General features: G+C 37.7%; 2 protein-coding genes across 15 annotated transcripts in view; both read right to left on the reverse strand.

Annotated features, from left to right (window-relative positions):
* Positions 1–4,202: 4,202 nt before the first annotated feature.
* On the reverse strand, positions 4,203–18,433 carry ABHD10 (abhydrolase domain containing 10, depalmitoylase). Its single transcript, XM_060150636.1, is given in 6 exon segments — positions 4,203–4,867; positions 9,523–9,660; positions 10,068–10,179; positions 15,729–15,912; positions 18,215–18,385; positions 18,388–18,433. Coding segments are annotated over 6 exon segments (981 nt in total). The 5' UTR covers positions 18,419–18,433; the 3' UTR covers positions 4,203–4,522.
* Positions 18,434–20,616: 2,183 nt separating this feature from the next.
* Positions 20,617–26,289, reverse strand: part of PHLDB2 (pleckstrin homology like domain family B member 2) — a 130,420-nt gene continuing 124,747 nt past the window's right edge. For all 14 annotated transcript variants that reach the window (XM_060150628.1, XM_060150621.1, XM_060150629.1 and 11 more), the window contains 3 exons: positions 25,968–26,187; positions 23,028–23,113; positions 20,617–22,422 (listed from right to left, as the gene is read on the reverse strand). In XM_060150628.1, the coding sequence (XP_060006611.1) occupies positions 22,282–22,422; positions 23,028–23,113; positions 25,968–26,187 (447 nt within the window). In that variant the 3' untranslated portion in view covers positions 20,617–22,281. The remainder of the gene's footprint in view (positions 22,423–23,027; positions 23,114–25,967; positions 26,188–26,289) is intronic.

A 26,289-nucleotide genomic window follows, 5' to 3' on the forward strand; every position in this document is an offset into this window, starting at 1 on the left:
TCGTCAAAATTCTTGGACACAGAGATGAGGATGAGGTAGGAAAGGCTTCAGTGAGAAGCTGAGATTTGAGCTTCTTTTCAAGTAGAAGTTTATCTGTCAGTAAAAATCTGAAAGCTCAAGAAAATAGAGAGGACAGTTTCTTCAAAAGACAAATTTCGTTTAAAAAAATTACCTACATTTTTCTAGGTATGTTCTCTAAATGTACCAAAACATCATATTTTTTCATTAAACCAAGTTATGCATATTACATGATTGTGTTTCTAAACTAAAAAGTGACTTTAGGTCTGTAATGAAAAGGGATCTTAAAAAGGTATATTGGGACTTCCCTGGTGGCACAGTGGTTAGGAATCCACCTCCCGATGCAGGGGACACACGTTCGAGCCCTGGTCCCGGTAGATCCCACATGCTGCAGAGCAACTAAGCCTGTGCGCCACAACTACTGAGCCTACGCTCTAGAGCCCGTGCTCCGCAACAAGAGAAGCCACCGCAATGAGAAGCCTGCGCACCGCAACGAAGAGTAGCCCCTGCTCGCCGCAACTAGAGAGAAAGCCCGCGCGCAGCAACGGAGACCCAAAACAGTCAAAAATAAATAAATAAATACATTTACATTAAAAAGACAAGTTAGAAAATCTTACTGGTTCTTTCCTTTAAAAAAAAAAGGTATATATAAATTCCACCGATCTTCTTTCTTCCTTCAGAAAATGAGTTCCTTAGTTGTTTGTTTTTTTAACAGTTTAAAATGTAATGAAAAGTCGACATATCCCCTTTGGGCACTGCCTTGGGAATGGTTATGTCGCAAGTAATGTTCTCTTTGCTCTGTATCTCTGTGCTTTATAAAATTCAGCCTTGCCCAAAGCTCCTTTCCTTCTCTCCTCCTCACAGACCTTTCTATTGGCTGCTCAGAGAACAGCCTACTGTGTAGATATGTGTCTGGAAGTAACTGTAAGCTCAACAGATGCTGCAAAAGCAAATGTATTCTGTGGTCTCATTAGCCTTCCTCTCCACTGGCATTGACCTTATCCCCTTCCATTGCATGCACTGAGATTGTTTAGAGGGGTCATGTCGCTGCTTTTAAATCAGTGCAGGGGTTCCAGAGGATAGGCACTGAGGGCCTGCTGGCTGTTCAAGCATTTACCATGTCACTGAATAGAAGGCATGGAGTGGTTTTAGGAAAAAAAAAAAGAGCTTTGGGAGAAAAATAGAAAAGCACACTAAAGGAATGAGCAATGTACTAGAATACACTAAATCCCACTGCTTCAAACTCATTTGGTATTTATGATGCTAACCTCTGCAAAGCTAGATTAAATTTTAAGACAGCTTTTCATGCCTTTAGATAGTCAAGTTTCCTCCCCCTCCCTTTTCCTAGCCATTGATGGATACCATACAGCTAACATTCCAATTTGGGATCTTGAGGTTAGGAAGTTCCAATCCAGTTCAGTTTCAGAAGACCTACTCACTTCCTTGCCTCCACTTTCCTTCCCAAAGCCCCAAGAATTGTGCCCTCCAATTTCTCACTGGACTGTGTTTTGTGCATATAAAAATACAAGTAAAATGGTAGTGACTCCTACGTGTCATTGTTCTAGACGTGTTGTGCTTAACCCTTACACTTTATTAAATAGGTTTATATTATGACATTTTACAGATGAGGAAACCTCAGGGAGGTTAAGTAAATGGCTCAGTCACAGGGCTAGTAAATGGTGAGCCAGGAATTAAACCCAAGCTCTGAAGTCTGTCTTTAACCAGTATATGTACTGCCTCTACAGAAATACTATGTATCTCCAATCATATTTATCACATTTTATTATAATTATGTTTAACCCTAGAAAGCTCTAAAGGGCAGGGCCCTTTCCTCATCTTTCTAATCCTCATGCCTAGCAGTGTCTGGGCAGCTTAGGCCCCGGAAGAGGCACCCTGCCATCCTCTAATAACCCATTCTAGCATCAGGCAGTGTGGCACACTGATGGTTCGTGTATTTTTGGTTTGTAAATGATTTGTGTTTGGTATGAAAGATATCTCCTAGATTATATTGTATTGCCCTGTAGGGTATTAATCTGCTTTGTATCTGTGTCGGGGTCCCCAAGACCACCCCCAGGTTTGACAATTTTTTAGGAGGACTCACAGCTATGATTTATTACAGTGAAAAGATACAAAGCAAAATCAGGAAAGGAAAAAGGCACACAAAGTGAAGTCTGGGGAAACTAGGCATGAGCTTCTAAGAATCCTCTCCTAGTACAGTCACATAAGTTGAGCTTAATTCCCCCAGCAAGGCATTGTGACAGCACATGTGAAATGTCCACCAGGGAAGCTTGTCAGAGACTCAGAGCCCAGTGTTTATTGGGAGCAGGCCACTTGGGTAGTCTCTGCTTGGCACCTACCAAAATTCCAGACTCATAGGAGAGCATTTGTCCAGTACAAACCACATTGTTTGTACAGACAATTTAGGCACAGTGAGCCACTTTGATCAGTTCCGGAATTGTTGCAGGAAGGCAGACCCCTTGCAGGGCCCGAGAGTGGGCTCTTGACTGACACTCGGAAATGAATTGTCCGAGGAGACACACGTGCTGAAAAAGCAAGAGACTTTACTGGAAAGGGACACCCAGGTGGAGAGCAGCAGGGTAAGGGAACCCAGGAGGACTGCTCTGCCATGTGGCTCGCAGTCATAGGTTTTTTTGCGGTACGCGGGCCTCTCACTGTTGTGGCCTCTCCTGTTGCGGAGCACAGGCTCTGGACGCGCAGGCTCAGCGGCCATGGCTCATGGGCCCAGCCGCTCCACGGCATGTGGGATCTTCCTGGACCGGGGCACGAACCCGTGTCCCCTGCATCGGCAGGCGGACTCTCAACCACTGCGCCACCAGGGAAGCCCCATAGGTTTTACTGTGATGGGATTAGTTTCCGGGTTGCCTCTGGCCAATCATTCTGACTCAGGGTCCTTCCTGGTGGCACATGCACCTCTCTGCCAAGATGGATTTCAGCGTGAGGGTTTCTGGGAGGCAGGCAGGACATATCACCTCCTCCCTCCTCCTTTCGGCCCATCCCAAATTTTCCTGGTTAGTTTTCGGTGGCAGCACCTTGTTCTTTATTGGGACCTCCTGTTGTGAGACAACTCAGGCAAGTGGTTATCATTGTGTCTGGCCAAGGCTGGCGGTTTTGATCAACAGTTCCCTGACAGAATGCTGGGACACTCCTAAAATCCAAGTTCCCAGATGCTAGCCAAGGGCGAACTTTGTAAGGAGGTCTCTCTGAGGAGAAGCAGTCATCTGCTATGTTAACTCTTTTCAGCACAGGAATTTTATCCCAACATTCTTCAAAACCTATAAATGTTTCTTCAATTGTCCTTTGAACCAGGTTTACCATTTGCTGGTTCTCTTATTAATGAGTTAAAGAAATTTTTGACACATGCAAGCTAAATAAAGTCCAGTCAAACTTAAAAGCTAAAAGATACCAATTCAATATCAAGGTTGATTACTGCACAAGCTTATTTTAGTTATTAAAAAAAGAACTTTGGGGCTTCCCTGGTGGCACAGTGGTTGGGAGTCCGCCTGCTGATGCAGGGGACGCGGGTTTGTGCCCCAGTCCGGGAGGATCCCACATGCCGCGGAGCGGCTGGGCCCGTGGGCCATGGCCGCTGAGCCTGCGCGTCCGGAGCCTGTGCTCCGCAACGGGAGAGGCCACAACAGTGAGAGGCTCACATACCGCAAAAAAAAAAAAAAACTTTGTATTTCCCTTTCATATTTTCTTACTATCTCTACATTTTAGAAGCCCTCTGATTTAGATGGCAATCACTTGGCTATTTGTACTTAAGCCACATATTAATAAAACAGGAATGTTTCTGCAGGTAGGTGATAATATAGATTCATTTCTTCTTTGGAATATGAAATCTGAATATGAAAATATTACATCATTGCTTAGGATGAAATTCCCCCAGTTAACTATAAGACATATAGGCCAAAATTTAAAGTGATATATATCCTTTATATATCTGTAAAGTTTTGAGCCCTTAAAAAAGAATAACCTTGATTTTAAGTTCAAATATAACCATGCAGAATATAATATATAAAGTAATAGCTTTATTTTGAACTTTATTATGCTTCAGTCATTTCTCTAGTCATTTTAGATTTATTTCAATAAACATTCTCCTATATCTTGTAAACTGCATTTTAAAATCAGAAATAATTTTGCAAATCTCCATATACAATGATACCAAACAAAAAAATCAAGTTTTATTAGCAATTCTGGCACAGTTAACATAAGCATTAGAAGGTAAACATCTCTTGAATAAAAAAATAGGAAATATTTTAATGAAAAAAATCAAGGATTGAAGGAAGGAGAACATTTTTCAAACAGCAGCTGGCACTTTCTTCACAATCTGAATCACTTGTGCAAATACACCATTAAATACTCACATGATATCTACGAAGTAGAGATAAGAGAAACAAACCTTCTAAATATCAGGGTCCTTCATCTGTTATCCAGCTTCCATCTTCTGGATCCATTACTTTACATTCCAACTAAAACTGTGATTCTAGTTAACTACAGTTGAAAGCTTATCAATTAAGTCATCAATAGTGTAAACCAGCAGTTGAATGTCTGCTTTTTCCTTCATTCGGTGATCACTATTCTTTCGGAGGATGACATCTACATCTGTACTGACTACTCGGTCAGCAACCTGCATGGACGTATGCCATGGTACAATGTCATCCTTCATGCCGTGGAGCAATCTTATAGGGCAGTTCACAGGAATAGGACTATGTAACAAGCAGTAGTGCTCTGCTTCTTTAATGACACTGTACTGAACGCGATAAAATCCTTCTTCACTGTATTTTGATGGCACGGACCACACACCTTTCATCTCTATTTCCTTTCTTACCTATTGGGAAAAATGAGGAAGACAAAAGTATTTATGCAACATTAACACATACAATAGTCTTAATTCAAGAAAAGCAGTCTTTGAAGAAGGGGAAAACAGATAAAAATATAACGATGATAATTATCAGTAATTAATTACTATGTGCGAGGAGCTGTGACAAGTATTTTCCACATAGTATCTCATACGATCCTGATACTATCTGTTCTTATTTCATTTTTACAAAAGAGGATATTAAAGTTAGAGTAATACATATGTTTAAAGTTGAAAGGTAGTTAACTGCTGTAACTAGGATTCAAACAGATTTAACTAACTTTAACGTGTAATATCTTAAAAATCAGGTATTGCTTCATTCCAACTTGAAAGGGAAAATGAAGGGGAGAAAAGTACAATAATTTCTTGGAATCAGTACAGGTGGCATTCATATTATATAAAACCAAATCTTGGGAATAAAAATTGTTTACATTTAAAAATCATGAAACTAAAAGTGCATATACGAGAAGTTAGTAAAATGGGGATGGGGTGGGAGAAGAAGAAGAAGAAAGCATAGTGCTAAAAAAGAAAACTAAGACAGTGGTTATTCCGGGGCAACCATACACACCCAATTTTATCCTGAATATTAAAAAAATGTAGTTTTTGCCTTTTAGAGTTCTATGGAATGAGAAAAAATTTGTTTGTTGTTGTGGATGACAAAGAAGTCTTCCAAATACTTCCTGAAAACTGAGCATGGTATCATTTCTACCCTTAAAATAAAACGCTGGGTATTCTTTGATTCTTGAAGAATTTCTATTTTTTACATTATAATTTGTCTTAAACAATTTTTCTAGTTAAAGTAACATATACTCATTATAGAAACGTGGAAAATATAAAAAGCATAAAAAGGGACTTCCCTGGTGGTGCAGTGGTTAAGAATCCGCCTGCCAATGCAGGGGACACGGGTTCAAGCCCTGGTCCAGGAAGATCTCACATGCCGCGGAGTAACTAATCCCGTGTGCCACAACTACTGAGCCTATGCTCTAGAGCCCATGAGCCACAACTACTGAGCCCTCGTGCCATAACTACTGAAGCCCACATGCCTAGAGCCTGTGCTCCGCAACAAGAGAAGCCATGGCAATGAGAAGCACACACGCTGCAAGAAGAGTAGCCCCCACTCGCCTTAACTAGAGAAAGCTCACACGAGACCCAACGCAGCCAAAAATAAATTAAATAAATAAAAAACAAAACAGGGCTTCCTTGGTGGCGCAGTGGTTAAGAATCTGCCTGCCAGTTCAGGAGACACCGGTTTGAGCCCTGGTCCGGGAAGATCCCACGTGCCGCGGAGCAACTAAGCCCGTGCGCCCTAGAGCCCGTGCTCCGCAATGAGAAGCCACAACAATGAGAAGCCTACGCACTGCAGGGAAGAGCAGACCCCGTTCGCCGCAACTAGAGAAAGCCGGTACACAGCAATGAAGACCCAACGCAGCCAAAAATAAATAAATAAATAAATTTATTAAAAACAAAACCAAAAAACTCTACCTTTTTTTAAAAAAAAAAAGCATAAAAATAAATAAATCACCATAATCCTATTTCGTGGATATAACAACCATTATTATTCTGGCTTATTTCCTTCCAGTATTTTTCTATATGTGTTTGGTTTTTATATATACAATATGTAAAACACTTAGCTATTACAATTCATATACAGTTTTCAGCGCTGGTTTATTTATTCAATATATATATTTCTGGGTTTTAAAAGATTCTATTAAAAGTTTTTAAAGGCTGCATAATTGTCCACTATAATGCATCTAAGATAATTAACTTGACCATTCCCACACTGCTGAATACTTCCATGAACATCTTTGAACATAAAGGTTTATATGCATATAATAAATTCTTTGGAAAGATTATCACAACTTGAACTAGTAAATCAAGATGTAAATAGCTTTAAGCCTCTTGCAACCATATAATATGAAGGGCATTTCTGTCTAGAAAAACAGATGGACATCTTATCAAAAATAAAGAAAAATATAAGGAAAGAAAAGCTACATACAACATATTTCAAAAATTTTGTATTTAAATTTTCAATGAAAACATTATGATTTTTCCACATTTAAAATTGTTGACTTATTACAAATACAAAGAGGCAAAAATGAATTTAAACAGTAAAATATGTATGATATAATCTGTGTACTTAGGAATTTTAATGTCTTTTATAAAATTCCAAAAAGATTTGATTCAGTGTAAAAGCTGTATATCTGAAACCTAGACTTCTAAATATCTATATCCAAATGATTTAAAATTAGTGGAAGCCTAAAAAAACTATAAAATATATGAACCTATATTAGTATCATGGGGTACTTTGCATTAAAGCAACATATGAATCAAATATTTAAAGTAAAAATGATATTCTGTTACCTTCAAGCTACTCATGACTGTTCCTGAATTGGTAATTTCAGTAATAAGAACTTAGTCTCATTGATTATTAGATGAAGTGGGAACTATGTTAATTACTGAGACATAATTAATAATAGTTGTATTTTAAGCATCATTGCCCACCCCAACTAGCTCTGTTATCTGCTATTGAGTTGAATGAATATTGTCCATTTGAAGAACAAACTTAACAAAATCTTATATGTCCCAAAGCCTCAGAAAGTACAGAAATAGCAAAAACAGTATTAATCAGAGAAAATGTACAATATACATAATTTCTACACCAAGAAGAAACTAACAAGGCAATGTGGCTGTGAAGCTTAGACTCCAACAGCTATGCAACCTGCCTGACGCCCTCTACTGTCCAAAGAAGCAGACAATGATTAGAGTTAGTTAAGAGGTAAGTCAAGTTCCTACATAATGAGTAATGCTGGGTCTTAACATTCCCAGGGCTAAAGAAGACAGTAAAAACCTCCACCTCCATTCCCTTGACACTGCTAGTACTGGCTGTCTATGTGGAGAAGAAGAGATAGTGGTCCTAGTGTCTCTGCTCTTTCTTTACACATGCTTTTAAGTTAATAAGGGTCAACATGTTTCTGTTTAAGGATTTTTGCTGGTCTGATTTAGGATTAGCAAAGATGTACCCTGATTTGCAGGCTACAGATCTTCTCAGTCACTTACAGGGTATCTACCGTATCTTCCCTCTGAGTGACGGATACACACACATAAAAATAAATGTACACAGATCTTGTCATTTACCAATAACCTCCCAAAATTGTTTAATCAATTCTTTTCCAGTAGGCCATCTTCTTGAAATAATTTCCTATCATGAGAAGCACTGCATGACTGAGTTAGAGAACAGAGTAAGGGGTCCAAGGTTTACATGCAGAAGGATACAATGGTAGGAAAAATTAGCAGCATGAGGACATGGAGCAACCATGTATAAGAAACAATCAAGAAAGTGAAAACAATTCAGAAATAGGAGGTAAGTGCAAAGAAGATCAGCTTTGTAATTTCAGCTCTGATAGGAAATCATATAAAGAACCTGACTATGCAGACAATGCCATTCTTAAGGAAATGGAAAGAACAATGTGAACTAAGAATAAACAGAACAGAGAGTACATGGCACTGAATTCAATGCCGAACTTGAGGCAAATTCAATGACATTCCACCATTCAACACCACACAGGCTTTTTTTCTTCTTTTGCTTTTCCTCCCCCTCCTGCTCCCCCACTCTGTAGAGCAGTGGTTCTCACACTTCCCCTGCGGGCTTGGTTAAAACAGATTACTGGGCCCCACTCCCAGTTTCTGATTCAGCTGGTCTTGGTGAAGCTCAAGAATATCCATTTCTACAAGTTCTCAGGTGATGCTGTTGCTGCTGGCCTCGGGCCTGCACTTTCTGAACCACTGCTCCGACTGTTTTTCTTTCTGCTAGGGTCTTAGTCCCACAAGTGAAATTTAGAGCCCTAGGAAACATATGCCCAAGGAGAACTTAATTGATTGCAAAACAAAAAAACAACATACACAAAAATAAACAGCTATTACCCACCATTTTTTTTATCCTTGCAGACAACTGAAGTGCTTAAACGTATGTCCAATAATAAAGTATAATAAACGAATTCCCTTCCCAATTATTCCAGAAACCTTATTTCTATCATGAGTTACTGAAGAACATGCTAATGGTGAAAAGCACCTTCGTTTTTTAAAGGTGAGAATTAGGAGTAGAAAAAGAATGCTAACTTAGTATCTAGGCCAGGAATGGCAAGTCTCATCTCCTGTGTATGACTGACAGTGTGTGCTCAGATAACTCTTCTGAGAGAGGATCTGAGGCTTTCAGGCTAAAAAAAAAAATAGTTTCATAATTGATTAGCCGTCTTAACATGGTCATAGAATAGGTACTATTTCCCAGAAGCCACAAAATAAGACTAAGAGTTCCAAAACGAGATCACGATGTATAATTCAAATAAACAAATGTGGTTAATAAAGTGTTGCTAAAACAAGAAATTTAAAGTGTGATTTCATTCATGTGGCTCAAATATTTGGCAAAATGATTTGAAGTGACTGTGAAAAAAAGAAAACCTTAAACAGGAGACCAAATAGTTAAAGAAGGCAAAGAAATGGTATACAAAAAGGCAGTTAAGACAAAATTTGGGCCAGTGTAACAAGTCAAAGGACAGATGACACATGAACAAAATTCAAAGAGGGAGCAAAATGACAGGAGGGATACACGGAGGTTGCCTGGGACTTACCTCAACAGGAAGCTGATTAAACTGTGTCACTAGGCTATCCACAGCTGTCGCTACACCAATAAGAGCAACAACCTTTTGTGGCCGTGCGATTGCAGCATGAAGCATAAGCCATCCACCGAGGCTAGATCCAACTAGTATCTAAAAATAAAAACATGTAGTTTTAAAGAGGAATTTCTTTTTCTTTTCTGTAAGGCAGTGAATAATTTCATAGAATGTATATACTTTCTTTCTCTATATTCATTGGCTCCCAGACTTTTAATATTTGGTACAAAGTAAAATTAAGATTATGATTACATTTTGTTAAAGTATTAGGTTTATAATAGAGAATAAACTAGACAAATAAAATTTGTAAAATGAAAAGTAAAATGCTACCTTCGTTTTATGAGAAAGTGAAAATAATAGAACTGATTGATTTGATATTGAAATATAAAAATGGATTGTTAAGACATTTAAAATATTAAATAAATTTTCACATCTAAAGAAACAGCTCAAATGTCATGAGGTTGCAGTCAACAATTATCATCATATTTAACAAAAATAGTCACCTGTGGTCCTTCAGCTAAGTCATCAATTATAGAAAGAACATCTTTTCTCCATTTTCCCACTGTGCATTCTTCTAAGTTACCATCTGAATTTCCAACTCCTGAGTAATCAAACCTGGAAAAAGAGAAAACATATCTATATTTAGATATCTATGTATTTGCTTCTCTAATTTTTAAGGAAGACAGCACATTAATCATTATTACAATGTCTAAAATATATTAAAGTAAAACTGTGAAGTCAATATGTATTTCAGCAAATCCTACTGTCTTAACCTTCAAAGATCTCTCATAGCCACTTACTTTCTCACCTCCTCCACTGCTGCCAGCCTGGTCCAAATCACTCTCCTCTCTTGACTGAACTAATGCAAGTCTCCTAGTAGATCTCTATTTTCATTTTTCACCCTCAAAGTCTATTCCCCACACAGTAGTCAGTGATCCTTTTAAAACAAAAATCATGTCTTGCACAAACCTTCCAAAGGCTTTGTATAATCTTCAAATAAAATCCAAAGTCCTTACCATCCTCTAGCCCCTAACTACCTCTCTGATCTCATTGCTTACTGTTCTCTCTCCCTTCCAGTTGTATCCTTACTTTCCTTTTTGAAGTTAATGGAATATAGCACCCACATTCCTGCCTCAGGAGTTTTACAACAGCTTCTCCTTCCACGTGGACTACTCTACTCCAGATATCCACTCAGATTGCTCCCTCACTTCATTTAGGCCTTTGGCTCAAATGTTACATCTCCGTAAGTCTTCTCTGACCATTCAACCTAAAGTTGTGCTTCTTTCATCATTCTCTAGCTCCTTACCCTGCTTTATTCTCTTTATAGCAAATATTGCTACCTGACAATATACATATTTGATTATTGGTTTGTGGTCTATCTCCCACACTAGAATGGAAGCTCCATATGGGCAGATTGTTTTGTTCACACTGCTTTCCCAGTGCCTAGATCAGTCCCTTGCACATGGTAAGTGCTAAGTGTTATGTTTACTCAATTAGTAGAAGGAAAAGAGAAGTCCAGAATCAAATTCATCATCACTAGCTCCTCCTCTTGGTTTTCTTTCCTTCCAACTTCCTAGTTCCCCAGGCTCAGAGTCTGTTTGATCTGTGAACTTTACCTCTCCTTCAAGGTCTCAATTCAATAAATCATGAAGTATCATACCACTCCTGCAGACTGCCCTAAACCCTAGTCATACTGAACTACTCCCAATTCCTGGATAAGCCCTTTCCTAACTTTGAGACTTTGCATGCTGTTCCACTGCCTAAAAAGCCTTCATTCCCCATTCAAACTCCTAGTCATCCTTTAAGTCATGTCACCTCCTTTGAGGAACTTTCTTTGACAGAATGTGTCGTTTAGTAGTAGTAGGTCACTTTCTTTGTACCCAATTAACACTTTTTTTTTTTTTTTTTATGTGGTACGCGGGCCTCTCAGTGTTGTGGCCTCTCCCGTTGTGGAGCACAGGCTCCGGATACGCAGGCTCAGCGGCCATGGCTCACGGGCCCAGCCGCTCCGCGGCACGTGGGATCTTCCCGGACCGGGGCACGAACCCGTGTCCCCTGCATCGGCAGGCGGACTCTCAACCACTGCGCCACCAGGGAAGCCCCCAATTAACACTTTTCATATTGTGTGTTGTAATCAAGTTTTAAATATATGTCTCTGACTAGAATGTCAGTTCTTCAAGGGCAGACTCTTTTATTTCAAGTTTGTTTTTCCGCAGGGTATAGAACACTGCCTGCCCTGTACTATCCTCACTCTCTCATTTTTTCTCACATGCACCCCTTTCTCCTCAGTTTGGTAAGACTGGTGTCTTGGTGCAGGTCTTTCTCATCTTAAACCTCCCCTATCACAGCAGCCTCCTCATTGTGTCATCCTTTCTCCAAATGGACCTACTTTATACTGTCAGGTTTTGTCTGACACATTGTATTGATATGACATTAATTTCAATGGCATCCTGTGATATATAACATAAAAATTTAGTGCTTTAGCCTGTTTTTAAAGAACGTATTTTAGTCATCTCAGACTGACCTTTTATTTCTTCTGATGAAACTACTGCTTTAGTCAAACTGATCAACTTGCTGTTCCTAAAAGACTACGTTTTCTGTCTCTGTTTTATGCTTCACCCATTTCCTTCAAGTGGAATATCTTCTCCCATCACCTTCATTACTAATATCCCCTCTCAGAGCTTAGTCCAAATGAAATTTTGCTGGAAAGACTTCCCAGACAAGCTGAAAAAAAAAAAAAAAACTCTACCTAATGAAACTTGGATAGAATTCACTTTTATTAGTCACAATCATTTTATTATATCCTGCTCTACAAGACAGCTTATGTATTTGTGTCGCATCATTCCTATGAGACTGTAAAGATCCTAGAGGGGAAATACCATCATCTTGTTTTTGTTTCTGCATTCTCCACAGTGGCTAGCATGTGAACCTCACACACTGAGTACTATAATACATATTAAATGAATAGAAGTAGAACGTAAAAGTATAAAGAACTATTTTATTTAAATTTAAAGTATTCAGTATTTTTCTGATTCTTAAAATCTGGTGAAAACTATTAAATCCTAATGTTTTTCGTGTACTTGAAGAATATATATGTGATATATAGTGTATACTCATTTTCTTAGAGATAAGGGATTAAAAAGTGATGGAGGGACTTCCCTGGTGGTGCAGTGATTGGGAGTCCGCCTGCCAATGCAGGGTACACGGGTTCAATCCCTGATCCGGGAAGATCCCACATGGCACAGAGCAACTAAGTCCACGTGCCACAACTGCTGAGCCTGCACTCTAGAGCCCACGAGCCACAACTACTGAGCCCACATGCCACAACTACTGAAGCCCATGCACCTAGAGCCCATGCTCCACAAGAGAAAACACCACAATGAGAAGCCTGCCAATCGCAACAAGGAGTGGCCCCTGCTCGCTGCAACTAGAGAGCCCGTGTGCAACAACGAGGACCCAATGCAGCCACAAATAAATAAATAAAATAAAATTTAAAAATAAGTAAATAAAAGTGATGGAGAAAGAAATTAAAATTAGGTATGAAGTGAAGTGGTTTTGGATCCTAGGGAAATAGCGTAACAAGGCAGCTACTGAAGTCTAAATCACGGTTATTATTTCTCTTCAATCCAGGGGATATAGAAGACAGATCAGGGAGAAGAGGGGAGAAAGACACCAACTAATTCTCCTCTAGCCCCCTCCGTGGGCAATCACACATCTCTACTTGCTGTATTTTGTTTACAGTTGCCTTCCAACTACATGGTGAAAATGCAAAACAGATGTAGAGGGCCTTCAAAAAGGAAAATATAAACATTCAGTGATACTAATAGGTGACAATATAGTTCATTCTTGCTGAACCCTAACCAAGTGACAAAGATAATTAAAAAACATTCAGCAGTTTAAAACTTTTAAACATAGTAATGCAATTCTGTCTTAGCAGCCCCAATACTCTGGAACATATTCCCAAATCTAAAATTTTAAATTTTATTAGAAATAATTATGAGAGAGGACCAGCCCTAAAACCATGTGTTTCTGAGCTCCGACTCACTCTTATTTTAGGCATGGTGGCAGGATATTAAAAAACCATTTACACAGAACCGTATGTACTATTCCTTGTGTAATATACAGAACTAACCATTTCCTCATTCAAGATCTAAGTTTCACAGACAAAATCACAACAAAAGTAAACTGAGAAATTGGGAGTATAAATAGAAGATAAAATCTCTTATAACAAGTTAAAATGCAATCAGTAGCTAATAGTGATTAGATTGAAATGAAGTTTGATGAAAGCAAATAAAAAGGAACCTGATCAAATTAAAAATTGTAATGAGGGGCTATACTTTATAAAGTTTTATAAAGATACACTTAGGCTACATTTTAATACAGTATCACATAATTGTCTGTATACATTATAATTTCATTCTCATTACTTAATATACCTTTAAAAAGAAAATTTATTTCATATGCATCCAAAATGCAGAAAACCCCCTTATATGTCCTGTAGGGAGCTAGGAACTGGTTATAGCTCTCATAGTCTCAATTTAAATTCGAGAACTGATAAAATGGGGATTTCTTGAGTCAAATTCTTTTGGGGACAAAGAAGGAGAATGGTGGCAAGTTTTCTGATATCATCATGTTTTGCTCAGGGTAGTCCTCCCCTTCCTGGATAGCTCTTCCTTCTTACCCAAATCCTAACTATTTTTCAGTGTTCCTTTATAAAGTTTTTTCTATCTACTTCGACTCCTAGTTTTCTCTCACCTTATACAATTTAGTATCCGGCTCTTTGACATAATCACATTTTGATGAATATTTCTGTCTAATTTCCCATATGTATTTTATCTTGCATTTCCCCACCCTGATTAAAAGATCCTTACAGGCAACGACCATGTTTTATAATTCTTTGTATATTTCACAGCACCAGTATAGTGCTAGAAAGTCTACCTGTAAAAAATACTCCAGAGTTCTGATCATGAAAATGAAATAATTCAGTTAATTTGATAACAGGAATAAGACAAAATTCATACAATTGAGATAATTTTTGCTAATATATTGAATAGATAAAAGTCTTATTTTTAATTCTAAAAGTTTAAAAATTTTTTATTTCTAATTATTTTTTATTTTATTTCTAAAAGCTGTATTTTCTAGACCTACTGAGTGAATGTTAGTGAAACTCTTCTAAAAACTAGATAAATAGATTTTTAGGTTGCTAGTGCTAGAAAAGAATTCAGAAATTATCTTTCGTCCAATCTCCTCCTTTTTATGATGAAGAAAATAGGTCCAGCATTTATTAACTGACTCATCTCATCAGTTATTGCTAGCATTAATTCTAGAGCCCATGTTTCCTGAATTCCAGGCCAGTGTTCTTTTTACTAAACCATACTATCTCTTCTGGCAAATCAGGCGCTAAATAAATGATTGTTATAAGTAAACAAATCTAATAACAATGTAAACACATGATTTTAGTAAAATAATTATCAGTATGAAATATTAGGAACTGTGAAATCAAGTAGTAAACAACACATCTCCTTATTTATGCTTATACATATTCAGGCTACAGAAGTGAAAGAAAAGAAACTCAGTGGAAATGCGAATTATACAATATTAATTTTATAATACTTTTAAACACATATATTATTTTAAACTACATATTTTAAAAGGAAATAAACAGTGGTCAAATAAATGTCCTTAAGTCCCCAAAGGAAAACCACAATATAATTACGAGATTACAAAAAAGCCAATTAGTATACTGGTTTGTTGTCATGTTAGAATATTGTTTCTAAAGAGCTAAGTTACCACTAGTTTTTTTCTGCCACCATTGTTGGTGTGGCACAAAGACCTTTATTTATTTGTTTTTTGTTTTGTTTTGGCAGCGTGGCTTGTGGGATCTTAGTTCCCAGACCACGGATTGAACCTGGACCCTCAGCAGTAAGAGCTCGGAGTCCTAACCACTGGACTGACAAGGAATTTCCCACAAAGACCTATAAAAAAGGCCTTTTAAAGGCTGCACTTTACAAGAACCCTAAATAACAAGATGAAAGTTTACAGACCATTAAAATAAATTAATCCATAAAAATGCTGACATTTGTTCCAGTTGGTTAGAGCAGAAGTAATTCTCTACTGCCATAGTAAATGGTAGTAATATTTTCTCTAAAATGTGTTGTTCCTACCTTATATAGGCGTGACCTAGAGATTTGCAAAACTCCTCAATCGCCAATGCTTTTGTACCATTCATATTAGACATATAGCCAGGGATGAAGATAATTCCTGGACTTTTGCCTTTTAGCCTCTTATAAGCCAGGTTTGGAAGGTCTGGTCGACTAAGGAAAGAGATTGATGTCTTTTGTCTGCAAGCTAAACAAAATACACAAAACATAGTTTGCAAACACAGTTTTTCGAAAACCATACATATTTTTAATCTTAACTTTCTTAACTCATCAAATTGATGTCAAATACTATTTCCATTTAATAGAAAAAAATACAGATGTGAAGTATTAAAGTCACAAGTCTGTGCATGGTATCTTTTAAAATCATGTCACAATCAGTGTCTTCTCTGAGCAAGGTCCAATCAGGATTCTTCCAAAATACACAATGAGAAGGAAATTTGAAGGCAACAAAAGACACAGAGACTTGTCAAAAATGTTTTTCTGTTGCTGCTATATCATCTGTCCCAAATAGTATCAATCAACATTCAGATTTACCTACACTAGTTTTAGCCCTTTCTTGTGAGATTTGTCTTCTTTAAAATTTTTTTTAATGTTTAAGGGATTTCACATCCTCTACTTTTTAGTGGGGAGGGGGAGAAACAAGTTTGGTCTGCCCTTGGGAAGTTGTTTCAAAGGTAGAGGTGCTGTGCCCCTTTTATTACTGATTCCCTCTCCACCCATAAAATCATGGGCCATGGTAACAGCCAATCGTGATTCCATATCTGCTGAGGCAGGTTCAATGAGCAGTTTCCTTACAAGTAACCTTGAATAAGTGCATGATAATACCATTTTTGGAAAAAGATTTCTCATAGGACTCCCAATCACTGTGTTTTATTTGTTGGCCTGGTTTTCTGTGAATGGTACACACAAATCTTAGTTCAAGTACAAAGGCACAATGGGTAAACCTTACAAGATTGTTCCATTTCATTATTTTTAAAGTTCCTTCCCTACTGTAAAATCAATACTTGCTCTTAAAAAATGTAAAGACATTTAAAAAAAAAAAGTCATTTATAATCCCACTTTCTTCTTCCAAAGAAACTAGGCTTGTGTACTCCCTTAACAGTCTTTTTCTGGACCAACGGAATCTCTTTTTTATTACATGAAACCTTTCTCTACTTTATTGTGGCTAATTAAAACTTCTCACTCTCTTCCATGTAAGCTAATAAAGTTTTCCTCATTTTGGATCTGAGAAGTTGATTTTTTTAAAAACTGAATTGAAGCCCTTAAAGCTATCCCTTTTATATGTAATCCTGTTTCAGAGTTTCAATGTATAGTGAAATATGCCAAATTTAAAACTTTTAGTGAAAAACAAGGCTAGTAGGAGCCAGTTATGTTGGTTGACAGATTGCAGCAGCAAAAATTTCATTTCCCATTTCCTTAGCACTCCAAACTTCCTTCATATCCTCTCTTCCATATTACTTTCCAACAGGAAATTCTCCATGAGATAATTACAATTTGTTTAATCTTGGTGAGTTATAACATTATATCCGTGAAAGATCTTCGTACTGTAAGAATTAGCTCAAAGCCTGGGGCATAAGTGTTCAATGAATGTTTACTAAACAGTAAAAGAGTATCATATTCTAGTTAATGTAATGACATACTATACTTTGCTAGAAAAACAGATATATAACAGCCTTTTGGTTGTGTACAATTAAATGTAAGTTAAACTGATAATATGCTTAAAATTTTTAACTCAAAGGGTATTTGCCATGACAATTCCCATTCCAAGCACGATGCATCTGACAGCTGTCTGGCAAGGGTGTGAACACAACAAAACAAAAAAATAAAAAGACATAATTCAGAAAGACAGACTACATATATGGGAGTTGGGAGTGGAGGTAGGGTGGGACGGAGAAGAATCAAGTACAAGGAACGGAAATATTCAGGGGCTCTAATTTTTCGTCCAAATTCTAGTTTCCTTTGTAGAGTAATGACTACGGTTTTTACTGGGCTTCGATCATGGAAAAAAAAAAAGAACAAAAAACCAGAAATTAGGCTTGATAACGGCGTTTATACTTTTCCAAAGAAAATGTTCATACTTTAAAATCGCTCAAGTCAAGGGAGGGCAGGTCTAAGCATCTTAACAGTCACGATCTGTAAACCCTTTAGAACTAGCAGAGAAGAGCAAAAGCAACTAATAATCAAACGCATTAAATGCACATCTGAATGTTTCCTAATGTTGGCGCTTAACAAAGGGGAGGCGGGCAGAGAGGATCCTTAGACTGCAGAGCGTAACGCCACCAACGGCCCGGGCTGTCCAGAATACCCCAGGGCCCGGCAGAGCTCTCCTCACAGCCTTCACCAGAATTGTCGAAAGCGCCTAGAACTGGGGTACTGAGAACCGGGGAAGGGCATTTCTGAACGGGGCGCCAAAAACGCATGGCACAGGAACTGCCGGAATCCGGGATGTTCGAAAGTACGCGTCCTACTCCAGCCTTTCGGACACTGACCTGGGAGCCACCGTGGCGCCCGCTCGGCCTTCGGTGCAAGTAACGTGCTGAGCCCACGGTGGAAGCCGAAGGAGACGGCCATCCAGCCCCACCTGCGACAAGGTACCCAAGAGGGCAGACCCACCCTCGCCATCTTCCCAACAGCCCCTGCGCCCCGCGCCGACCTACAGAGACGCACAGCCCCCAGAAACTGAGCTTGCGCATGCGCCGCCCTCTGGAAGACGCAACTTGGTAAACAGCGCCTGTCCGAGTTTCGACCCCCGGAGAGCGCACATGCGCAGAGCGTCGTCGCTCTTCCCAGCCTTTCGCTGTTGGGCTGTTCTGTCGGGGAGGTGCGGTCTGTGAGTTTGGGATGTTTTGAGCGCCCTCTGTAGGCTGCTTTCTCGGTGGGTAGATACCCCAGGACTGGAAGCGAGGAGAGTAACCCCACCCACCGTTCCTAGATAGGAAACCATCTCATCATCCCGATGACAGTACGGAGCTGAAACATAAAGTGCTAGACTTGCTGCGTTACAAGTAGTTCTCACCCCCTGACAGTTTTGACCTGTACCGGAAATGGTTTGAAGATCTGACCTTAATCCTGCTTGTATAAACGCCTGGAGTGGAATCGAACTTTCGCCGCTCCTTCGCCCTTTAAAAGTTTGTTTTAGCTCTTTGTATGCCTGACTGTTGAAATACTCTGACCCCTGTCTCATACTATACGCAAAAATAAATTCCAGTAGATAAACGGTCTCAACAGAAGAATAAAACCGGAATAGTTCTGTTCACCCTGCTCCTAGAAATGATAAGAAAAAATATATAATTCCAATAAAATTGGCCAACAGCTGTGATAGGCAGTTCATATATGTAAACATGATGATCAACCTCACTAACTGAAAAATTAGAATTAAAAAAATAACCCATGCCATTTTTCCTACCCATCAGATTGGCAAAAGTTAAAAAGAACAACTATTGTTCTTTTTAACCTTTTTCCGGCAAGGAAGCTGGGCAATGGGCACTCATGTATGGTTGGTGGGAGGGTATACTGACAAACTCTTTTTGTCAAGTAACCTGACCACCTATGGCAATTTAAAATATGCATCATTTTCAATGCCCTTTGACCCAATGGCCCCAATTTGTGACTATCCTATAGAAAATACTAGTTTATAAGGATGCATATTATCTACTAGAGCACCACTTTTAGAGGCAAACAGAAGAAAAAAATGGAATGGCCAATTTAAAAAAAATGGTTGAATAAACTGTGGTACAAGGCTTTCTGGATTCCTGCTCTGACACCCTTCAAAGCAATTCTTGGAGGCCTCAAGCATCAACAAGTAAGGACTAGTTTTTTTTGTTGTTGTTTGTTTTCTATTTCAAAGTTACTGTAGCTGGTTTAATACTGGATACAGTGAATCCAGCCTATCTTTGGAGTCTTGAGAACCTGTCCTATTAGAACACACCAGAAAAGCTGGATAAATAAAAACTTAATAGATCTCTTTCTTGAGAGGTGTATTGCCAGAAACACCTCCTTGACAGCTGCTTGATTTAGCAACTTTCTCCAAAAGCTGCTGAGCTATTTTGCTAGTTCTCCATTAAGTCTGTTGTAGACTCTAAAGTGACTAAAATCACTAAGGTGATGCCCAATGCACATCACTTCAGCATCCTTTGTATCTTAACAATAAACACTTCTCCCTATGGTTCTGGATATTTGCAAATATTCCCAATCATTCCTGTCCCTGTTCTGTCCCTTTATTTTTGCAGGTCTTCTTTCATTTTATGTGCAGGAAAAAAAAATCTTACTTGTTCTCATAGTGGGAAAGGCACTGCACAAAAAAAGCAGGGAAACCCATGGACCATTTTCTCCATCCACCTTCATCAGTATAACAAATCAGGAAAAATTGTAGCTAGAGTCAAGTGAAGATGCTTTTACTGACACCAATGGGCCTGAAGTAGACAAATTTGTTTCCGTTAACCTACTATCAATGTTGCCTTCATTGACAGGTGTGAAAGGACATACCGTAGAGGGCGGTTTCTTCCTCTGAAATCTGCTGCCTTGTTCAGGGAAACAAATGATGTCCCCACCAAGTAAAGCCTTAGAACTTTAACTTCATACCTGCATGATTTTTTCCCCATCAGAGAGAAGGATAGGTAAATACAGTCCTTCAATCCCCAGTAGTAATTGCATCTGTGCAATTAGACAAAAAGATGTCAGGTTTCTCAGGGGTTATCTCATTTTGTTAGCAACAGGAATGTGTCCAGAGATATTTCTGATTACTTCAGTTTATAAACTACAAGTCATAGTGTTAGCACACAACAACCTTTATGTCGATTCTACAATGGACTTTTGCTGATTAATCCATCCTCTGTCATGTAACCAATGGGTGACTTCCTAATGAGAGATGAGTTTATTTTCAAATGTGAAATCTGGTCAATATTTTAATCCAAACTCAACATATTTTAACACACATATTGGAAAGGTTTACTATATCATGCAAGGCATAAAGTTGATTAGAATATCTTTACAATCCTATGAAGAGGGTAAAGTACAGTTCAGAAAAGTTATATCTTTACATTAACCAACAAAAGTTTAACAATTGTATTTCACTCTCATTACAGGGTTTAGGGGTGAACTCTGAAAAAACAGATTATAAAAATGTCTTCTGCAATTGTGATTTTGTCCTTCACTGTTCAAGTAAAATCATGTGTCATCCAGTTGCAAAATCTTATTATTGGCAACATGTATACAAACCACTGCAAATAAAAAAAAAAAAATTGTACCCAGGCAGGCCTGACAAAGATTTTACAGACACTTCTAATCTAATCATTTCGCTTGTACTAGTAAGTAATGTCATTATTTTCCGCTTCTATTCTTTTGCCAATGTGTAGAAAGAGTACATTCATACTTACAAACGCACACAACATGACAAACCAGGATAAATGGCATTTGAAAATCATTATAAAAGGACTTTCCTGAAGTCATTTCATTCAACAAAAATTAATTTAACTCTAAAAAACAAAGGCTAATTATAAAGAAAATACATAATAAAATAGTACATTACAGAGTACATTAAGTTGAACTTCATTTGCCTTTTCATGGAATCACAATACTTCTGTAAATAAGGATTTTAATTGGTCTGTTCTTTGGTGAAAACAGCTGTATTTCATAGTTGTGTCATGTGAGGCTGCAACAAAGAGAAATCAGATAATATAAAGAAAATCAGCTACTGGTTGCCTTTATTCTCAGTACTGGGAATGGAGAAGTCTTCATCAAAATAGCTCCTAAGTATTCTCTTTATTTTAAATTGCCCAATGTGACAGAATGTCTAAGACTGCTTCTTAGAAAACACACAGCTTTTTGTTCTTCTTTTACGAAGAGTAGTTTGCTATATATGTACAGTAGCTTATGCTGGTAGTGATTCTTCAAAGTCAACTTCCTGGGCACTTGTTGGCATCAAAGTACCATTTTAAAATGTAGAATAACACTAACTGCAGTTCATCACTTGAAACTGCTACTGTTAAACAAAGGTGATATCAAGTCTTTGGTTTTGGTGTAGTACTTTAAAAGTAGGGCCAAACTCCTCGTACAATATATTCCCTTCCAAGCCCTTATTTGCTTATATTTATAAAATAACATTCAGCAAAATACTCCTTTTTCAAAAAAGCCAGTTGATTACCAGTAAAGTCAACGCCAATGATTTGGATGCTAAAATAATTTCATATTTTCCAAGTACATATAGACACTTGTAAACGGTTTAGTTTATTTCACCAAAATCAACAATTGATAAAAAAGAATTTATAAGAAATGTTCCTATAAGTGATGCTATTTACGAAAATAGTGTTTTCTTTCTCCTAGGTGCTTCAATTCTTTGCTATTTATGATCAAGCTTTGAGTTATTTATGCTCAAGCTTTGAATTAAAATCCCTTCTTTCCCTTTTACAAATGACTTCCTGTTTATATGAAAACAGTTCTGAGTATCCATAGTTAAAGGGACGGGTCTCTTGGGTCTTTCCACCTGGTGTTGAATATGGCTTTATTCTTGTAAGAAATTATTGCAGTCTGCCCTGAAGTGGACTATTGCGTTAGTTCACTACAACAAGAAGTGAGTGTAACCTTCCGCCCCAGTAACTATAACATCCATCCAGATCCGCATGGCTTCTGGCGATGGGGCCACCATATAGTAGATTCTGTCATGCGTCTTGACGCTAAAGGTGAGTAATGGATTAGGACTCTAAAAAAAAAGGAAAAGAACATAAAATAAAATCTTGAAATTATAACATTAAATGTAACACAGAGATATGTGAAGGCTTCTATGTAGCTATTACTTCTGTTCTAATGTAACCTATTCCCTCGCTCTCAACACCTTTCTCAAGATTGACCATATTTCTGGCCTTTCTGCACAAGAACTCTCACAGTGAGCTCACCAGTAGTTTTAGCAGCTACTTGAAAAGCTCCAGCAGGGTATCTAGCTGATAGTGGGTGCTCTAAAAATAGCTCAATAAATGTTATTCTTAGCCCTACTAAGATGTTTCCTTATGATCTTCCTCGTAAGTAGGTAGTAGCTCCTTCTTAGAAGCCTAGCAAAGAGTTACTTGACAGGGTCTCCCAAACCAATATATCCAGAATATTTTCTCATTTTGTCATGATTTATTTTTTCACAAAAGGATCAGCTGCACTAATTACTTTACTTCCATGTTTACTTTTCCAGCACCATTCTGATCATATCTACCCATTATGTCAGAATAACAAATCGAAATTAATTAGAATTCAAAAAAATACCTTTTCCCCTACTTAATTATGCATTCAAATCGTAGGAATCTGAAATTCAATGTTTACCTTATTAGCATTCTTGAGGTGATCATAATAGACTTCTTCAATGGCTTGAAAGTATATTACTCCTTTTAATTTAGCTTCATGCTTGTCTGCAATGGTAGATGAGTGTTAAAACAAATACTTTATCACCACTGATGGACAGGAAAAATTATAATTTCATTATAACTATCATCATTAAAATATTTATCTAGCATTTAAATTATCTAAGATGAATTAAGATAACCTAGGTTAGTACATTAGCCACACTCTATCCTGAAAAAAGAAAAACAAAAAAGGTTGGAATTAGCAACCTTAAACAAAAGAGACTAAGTGACTTTACTCAAGGCTTTTCACAAATTAGCAGTCAAAAGGTGACCCAGAATACTGACTGTCAGGTTAGCACACAAAGTGTAAACACCATTGACATCAAGATAAATTATTTCCCCACATTCTCCAAGATAGTAGTTGTAATGAAAATATTAATATGCAGCTCTGTTGCAATGAAATTTGTAACAAGTGTGTTTTTTGATTTCTAATTTAAAATAAGATTCTACTTATGTTTCTTTCCTATCAAATTTCTTGTCTAGTATACTTGATATTTTATCCTGTTCTCAACAGAGTTTCATGTCAATAATTTAATGTCCTTTCAGTGCAGCGTTTTCCAAACCGCTTCCAAAGATTTCGTCAGATTTGCCATAAAAACCAAACAAAGCATAAAACAAAACAAAAACAAACAACCAAACCACCGACCAAACAGCATCACTCTGTGGTGCCTAATAACACCAATATGTTCTTGAGACATTTTGTAACTTAAACTCTGCAGGGATGATAACACATGCAAGCACATTAAAGAATCTCAAAATGATGGATGAGGATACAGAGAAAGAGACTCTATCATACCCTGTTGGTGGAAATGCAAATGAGAAAGTCTCTTTTGGGAAGTCAATTTGGTCAAACATACACAATGAAAAATGCCAGAATTCTTACTCAGCAATTCTGCTTCTAAAACTGTATCGTATAAGACCTACTCATGCACATGCACGTGTATTTGGGTTCGTTAGAGCACAAGCTGCAGAAGATCTGCTGGAGCTTTAATAGGGAACTGATCTAATGCTAGACCAGCCGTACACTGCAGTCTACACAGCCACTGAAAAGACTGAGGTAAATCTGCAAGTGCTCAAAGAGAAAAATCCTGAAATACTGTTATGTGAAGAAAGGTATGAACAGAGTGAATGATTTGGTCCTAACTGTATTAAAGAAGAAAGAATACCTATATAGACTGAAACATACATGAAAAGGAATGGAGTAAGTCTGAAAGGATATTTCAGGCTTAACAGTGTTAGAAAAGGTAGAACTTTTGTGATGGGAAGAGACTTACTTTCATTATATAGACTTAGTTCCTAGGGAAACTCTGTTTTAATTAATACCATGTTCGGTGGGTTTCCACCAGTTTCTGTGAAAGAGGAGGTCAATGTGTCTCTCAAACATTTGGTGGAAAAGGTCCTGCAACAATGAATTCATGGGAAAACAATAATACTTTGTTTTTTGGAAACAGAGGTAAAATAAAATCTGGAGATAAAAGTAAACCTTGTCAGTGTTTCAAAGCAGGCAGAAAACTGGGGAAGGAAACTTTTGTTTGTAGGGGACTTCAGATATGAGGAAGAATCTGAAAAATACAAGCTGAAGAATGAAATACAAATCCCAGAGAAAAGGAGCAGAAAAGAGTGAAGCTGTTTTGTCTGAGTTATTTTAAAATTTTATTTTTGGAAAATTCTGGCTGAGGTTGTCTTTGGAGACTAGCATGTAGCAAAGTTTTGTTTATGCATTTTGCAGACACTAAATTGGCATTTATTACATAGGCATCTTTTCTATTGTATTAACTAAAGAGACTGTCTCTGGATTCTTATAAAACCCAAGGTCAGAAAGCCCAAGAGAGGCAACCTGTGAGGGTTAGTAGACCATTTACTTCAGGCCACTCGCCCCTGTAGCAACTGGAACCCCACCCAAAGAGCCCCTAACTGAAAGGCATGCACCCCCTGCCCTTTCCTCACCCCGATTCTGGGGCTCCATTGCCACTGTTTCCTTTCTTCCACATGCTTCTTGGTTGCTCACACCCCTATTCATAAACATACCCTGACCTCACACTACAGATTAAATGATTGGACTGTTATTTTTTATTACCTTGATACACTTGGTAACAATTCCCAACAATGCTCATAAATGCTGATACAATCACCCCAAGGCAGGGTCTCTTCATAACCTCTAGTCTGATTCTCCTATTACTCAGCAGTTGAAAAGAGGGCAGAGCTATTCTTATGCTGCTAATGGACATATTTCATATGTGATCTACGTGTAAATAAGGGGCTTCTTAATAAGTAAACCGGTTACACAAATACTCCTGTATTTATAGAAGATTCAGTAGGGTATCGTTCTCATAATCCATCATTTAAAGAATCCAAAAATATTCCAGTCACTTAATAAATACTTACTTATTCACTAGTTCACTGATAAGCTTCACTCTCTGTGCTGAAATTGTCAATCTAGTATATAAACTACAGTTGAATGACTGTCAGTTAAGCTGCCTAATTGTGTGTGACTTTAGAGCATATGACCATAGAGAAATAAATAGAACCCTTTTTTTTTCTGATTTCACGGTTTAAAAGATAATATTTTGGTCTAAAAAATAAATTCCATTTAATATTTATTTGGGCTTGAGCTTATTTCAGAACTAGAATAGACTAACTCACACTTTTTAAGTAACATAATTTTTATTATTTCTAGAGGAAATTCATATCAGGTGGACCATATAATCTGAATAGAAAATAATATACATCTACCAAGCTAATATTGCCATTAATTCTATTACTTATCACTCTAATTATGTATTCTGAATTTCATTGCCTTTGTTCTTTAACAGAGAATTCCTGATTTGAATATATAACTCAGATTTTTTTTATCACCCACCTGCATAATAAGAGAAGGTGCGCTTGTTCCGATCAAAAACAAACCAACGTTTTTTCCAAGTTTTAATTTTTCCACCCATTTTGATGAGGAATCCTCTGCAGGTCTTCTCTGTGATTGACACATGATAACAGGTATCAATATTGTGGCCAGCAGTCTCCACGTGGCTGCGCAAATCAAAGTCTTCCTTCCGGATAGGCAGATAACGGGTCAGAGGTCGAGCCTGGAAAAGCACAAGCCCATCTCATCTATAGCTAATTATTTGTTTTGTTTTAGGTCACAGATGTTTAGAAGTGAAAGTGAACTGAAAGGCCTAAGTGTTAAA

The sequence above is a fragment of the Lagenorhynchus albirostris genome, chromosome 5 (assembly GCF_949774975.1).
Source record: "Lagenorhynchus albirostris chromosome 5, mLagAlb1.1, whole genome shotgun sequence".
Classification (NCBI taxonomy): domain Eukaryota; kingdom Metazoa; phylum Chordata; class Mammalia; order Artiodactyla; family Delphinidae; genus Lagenorhynchus; species Lagenorhynchus albirostris.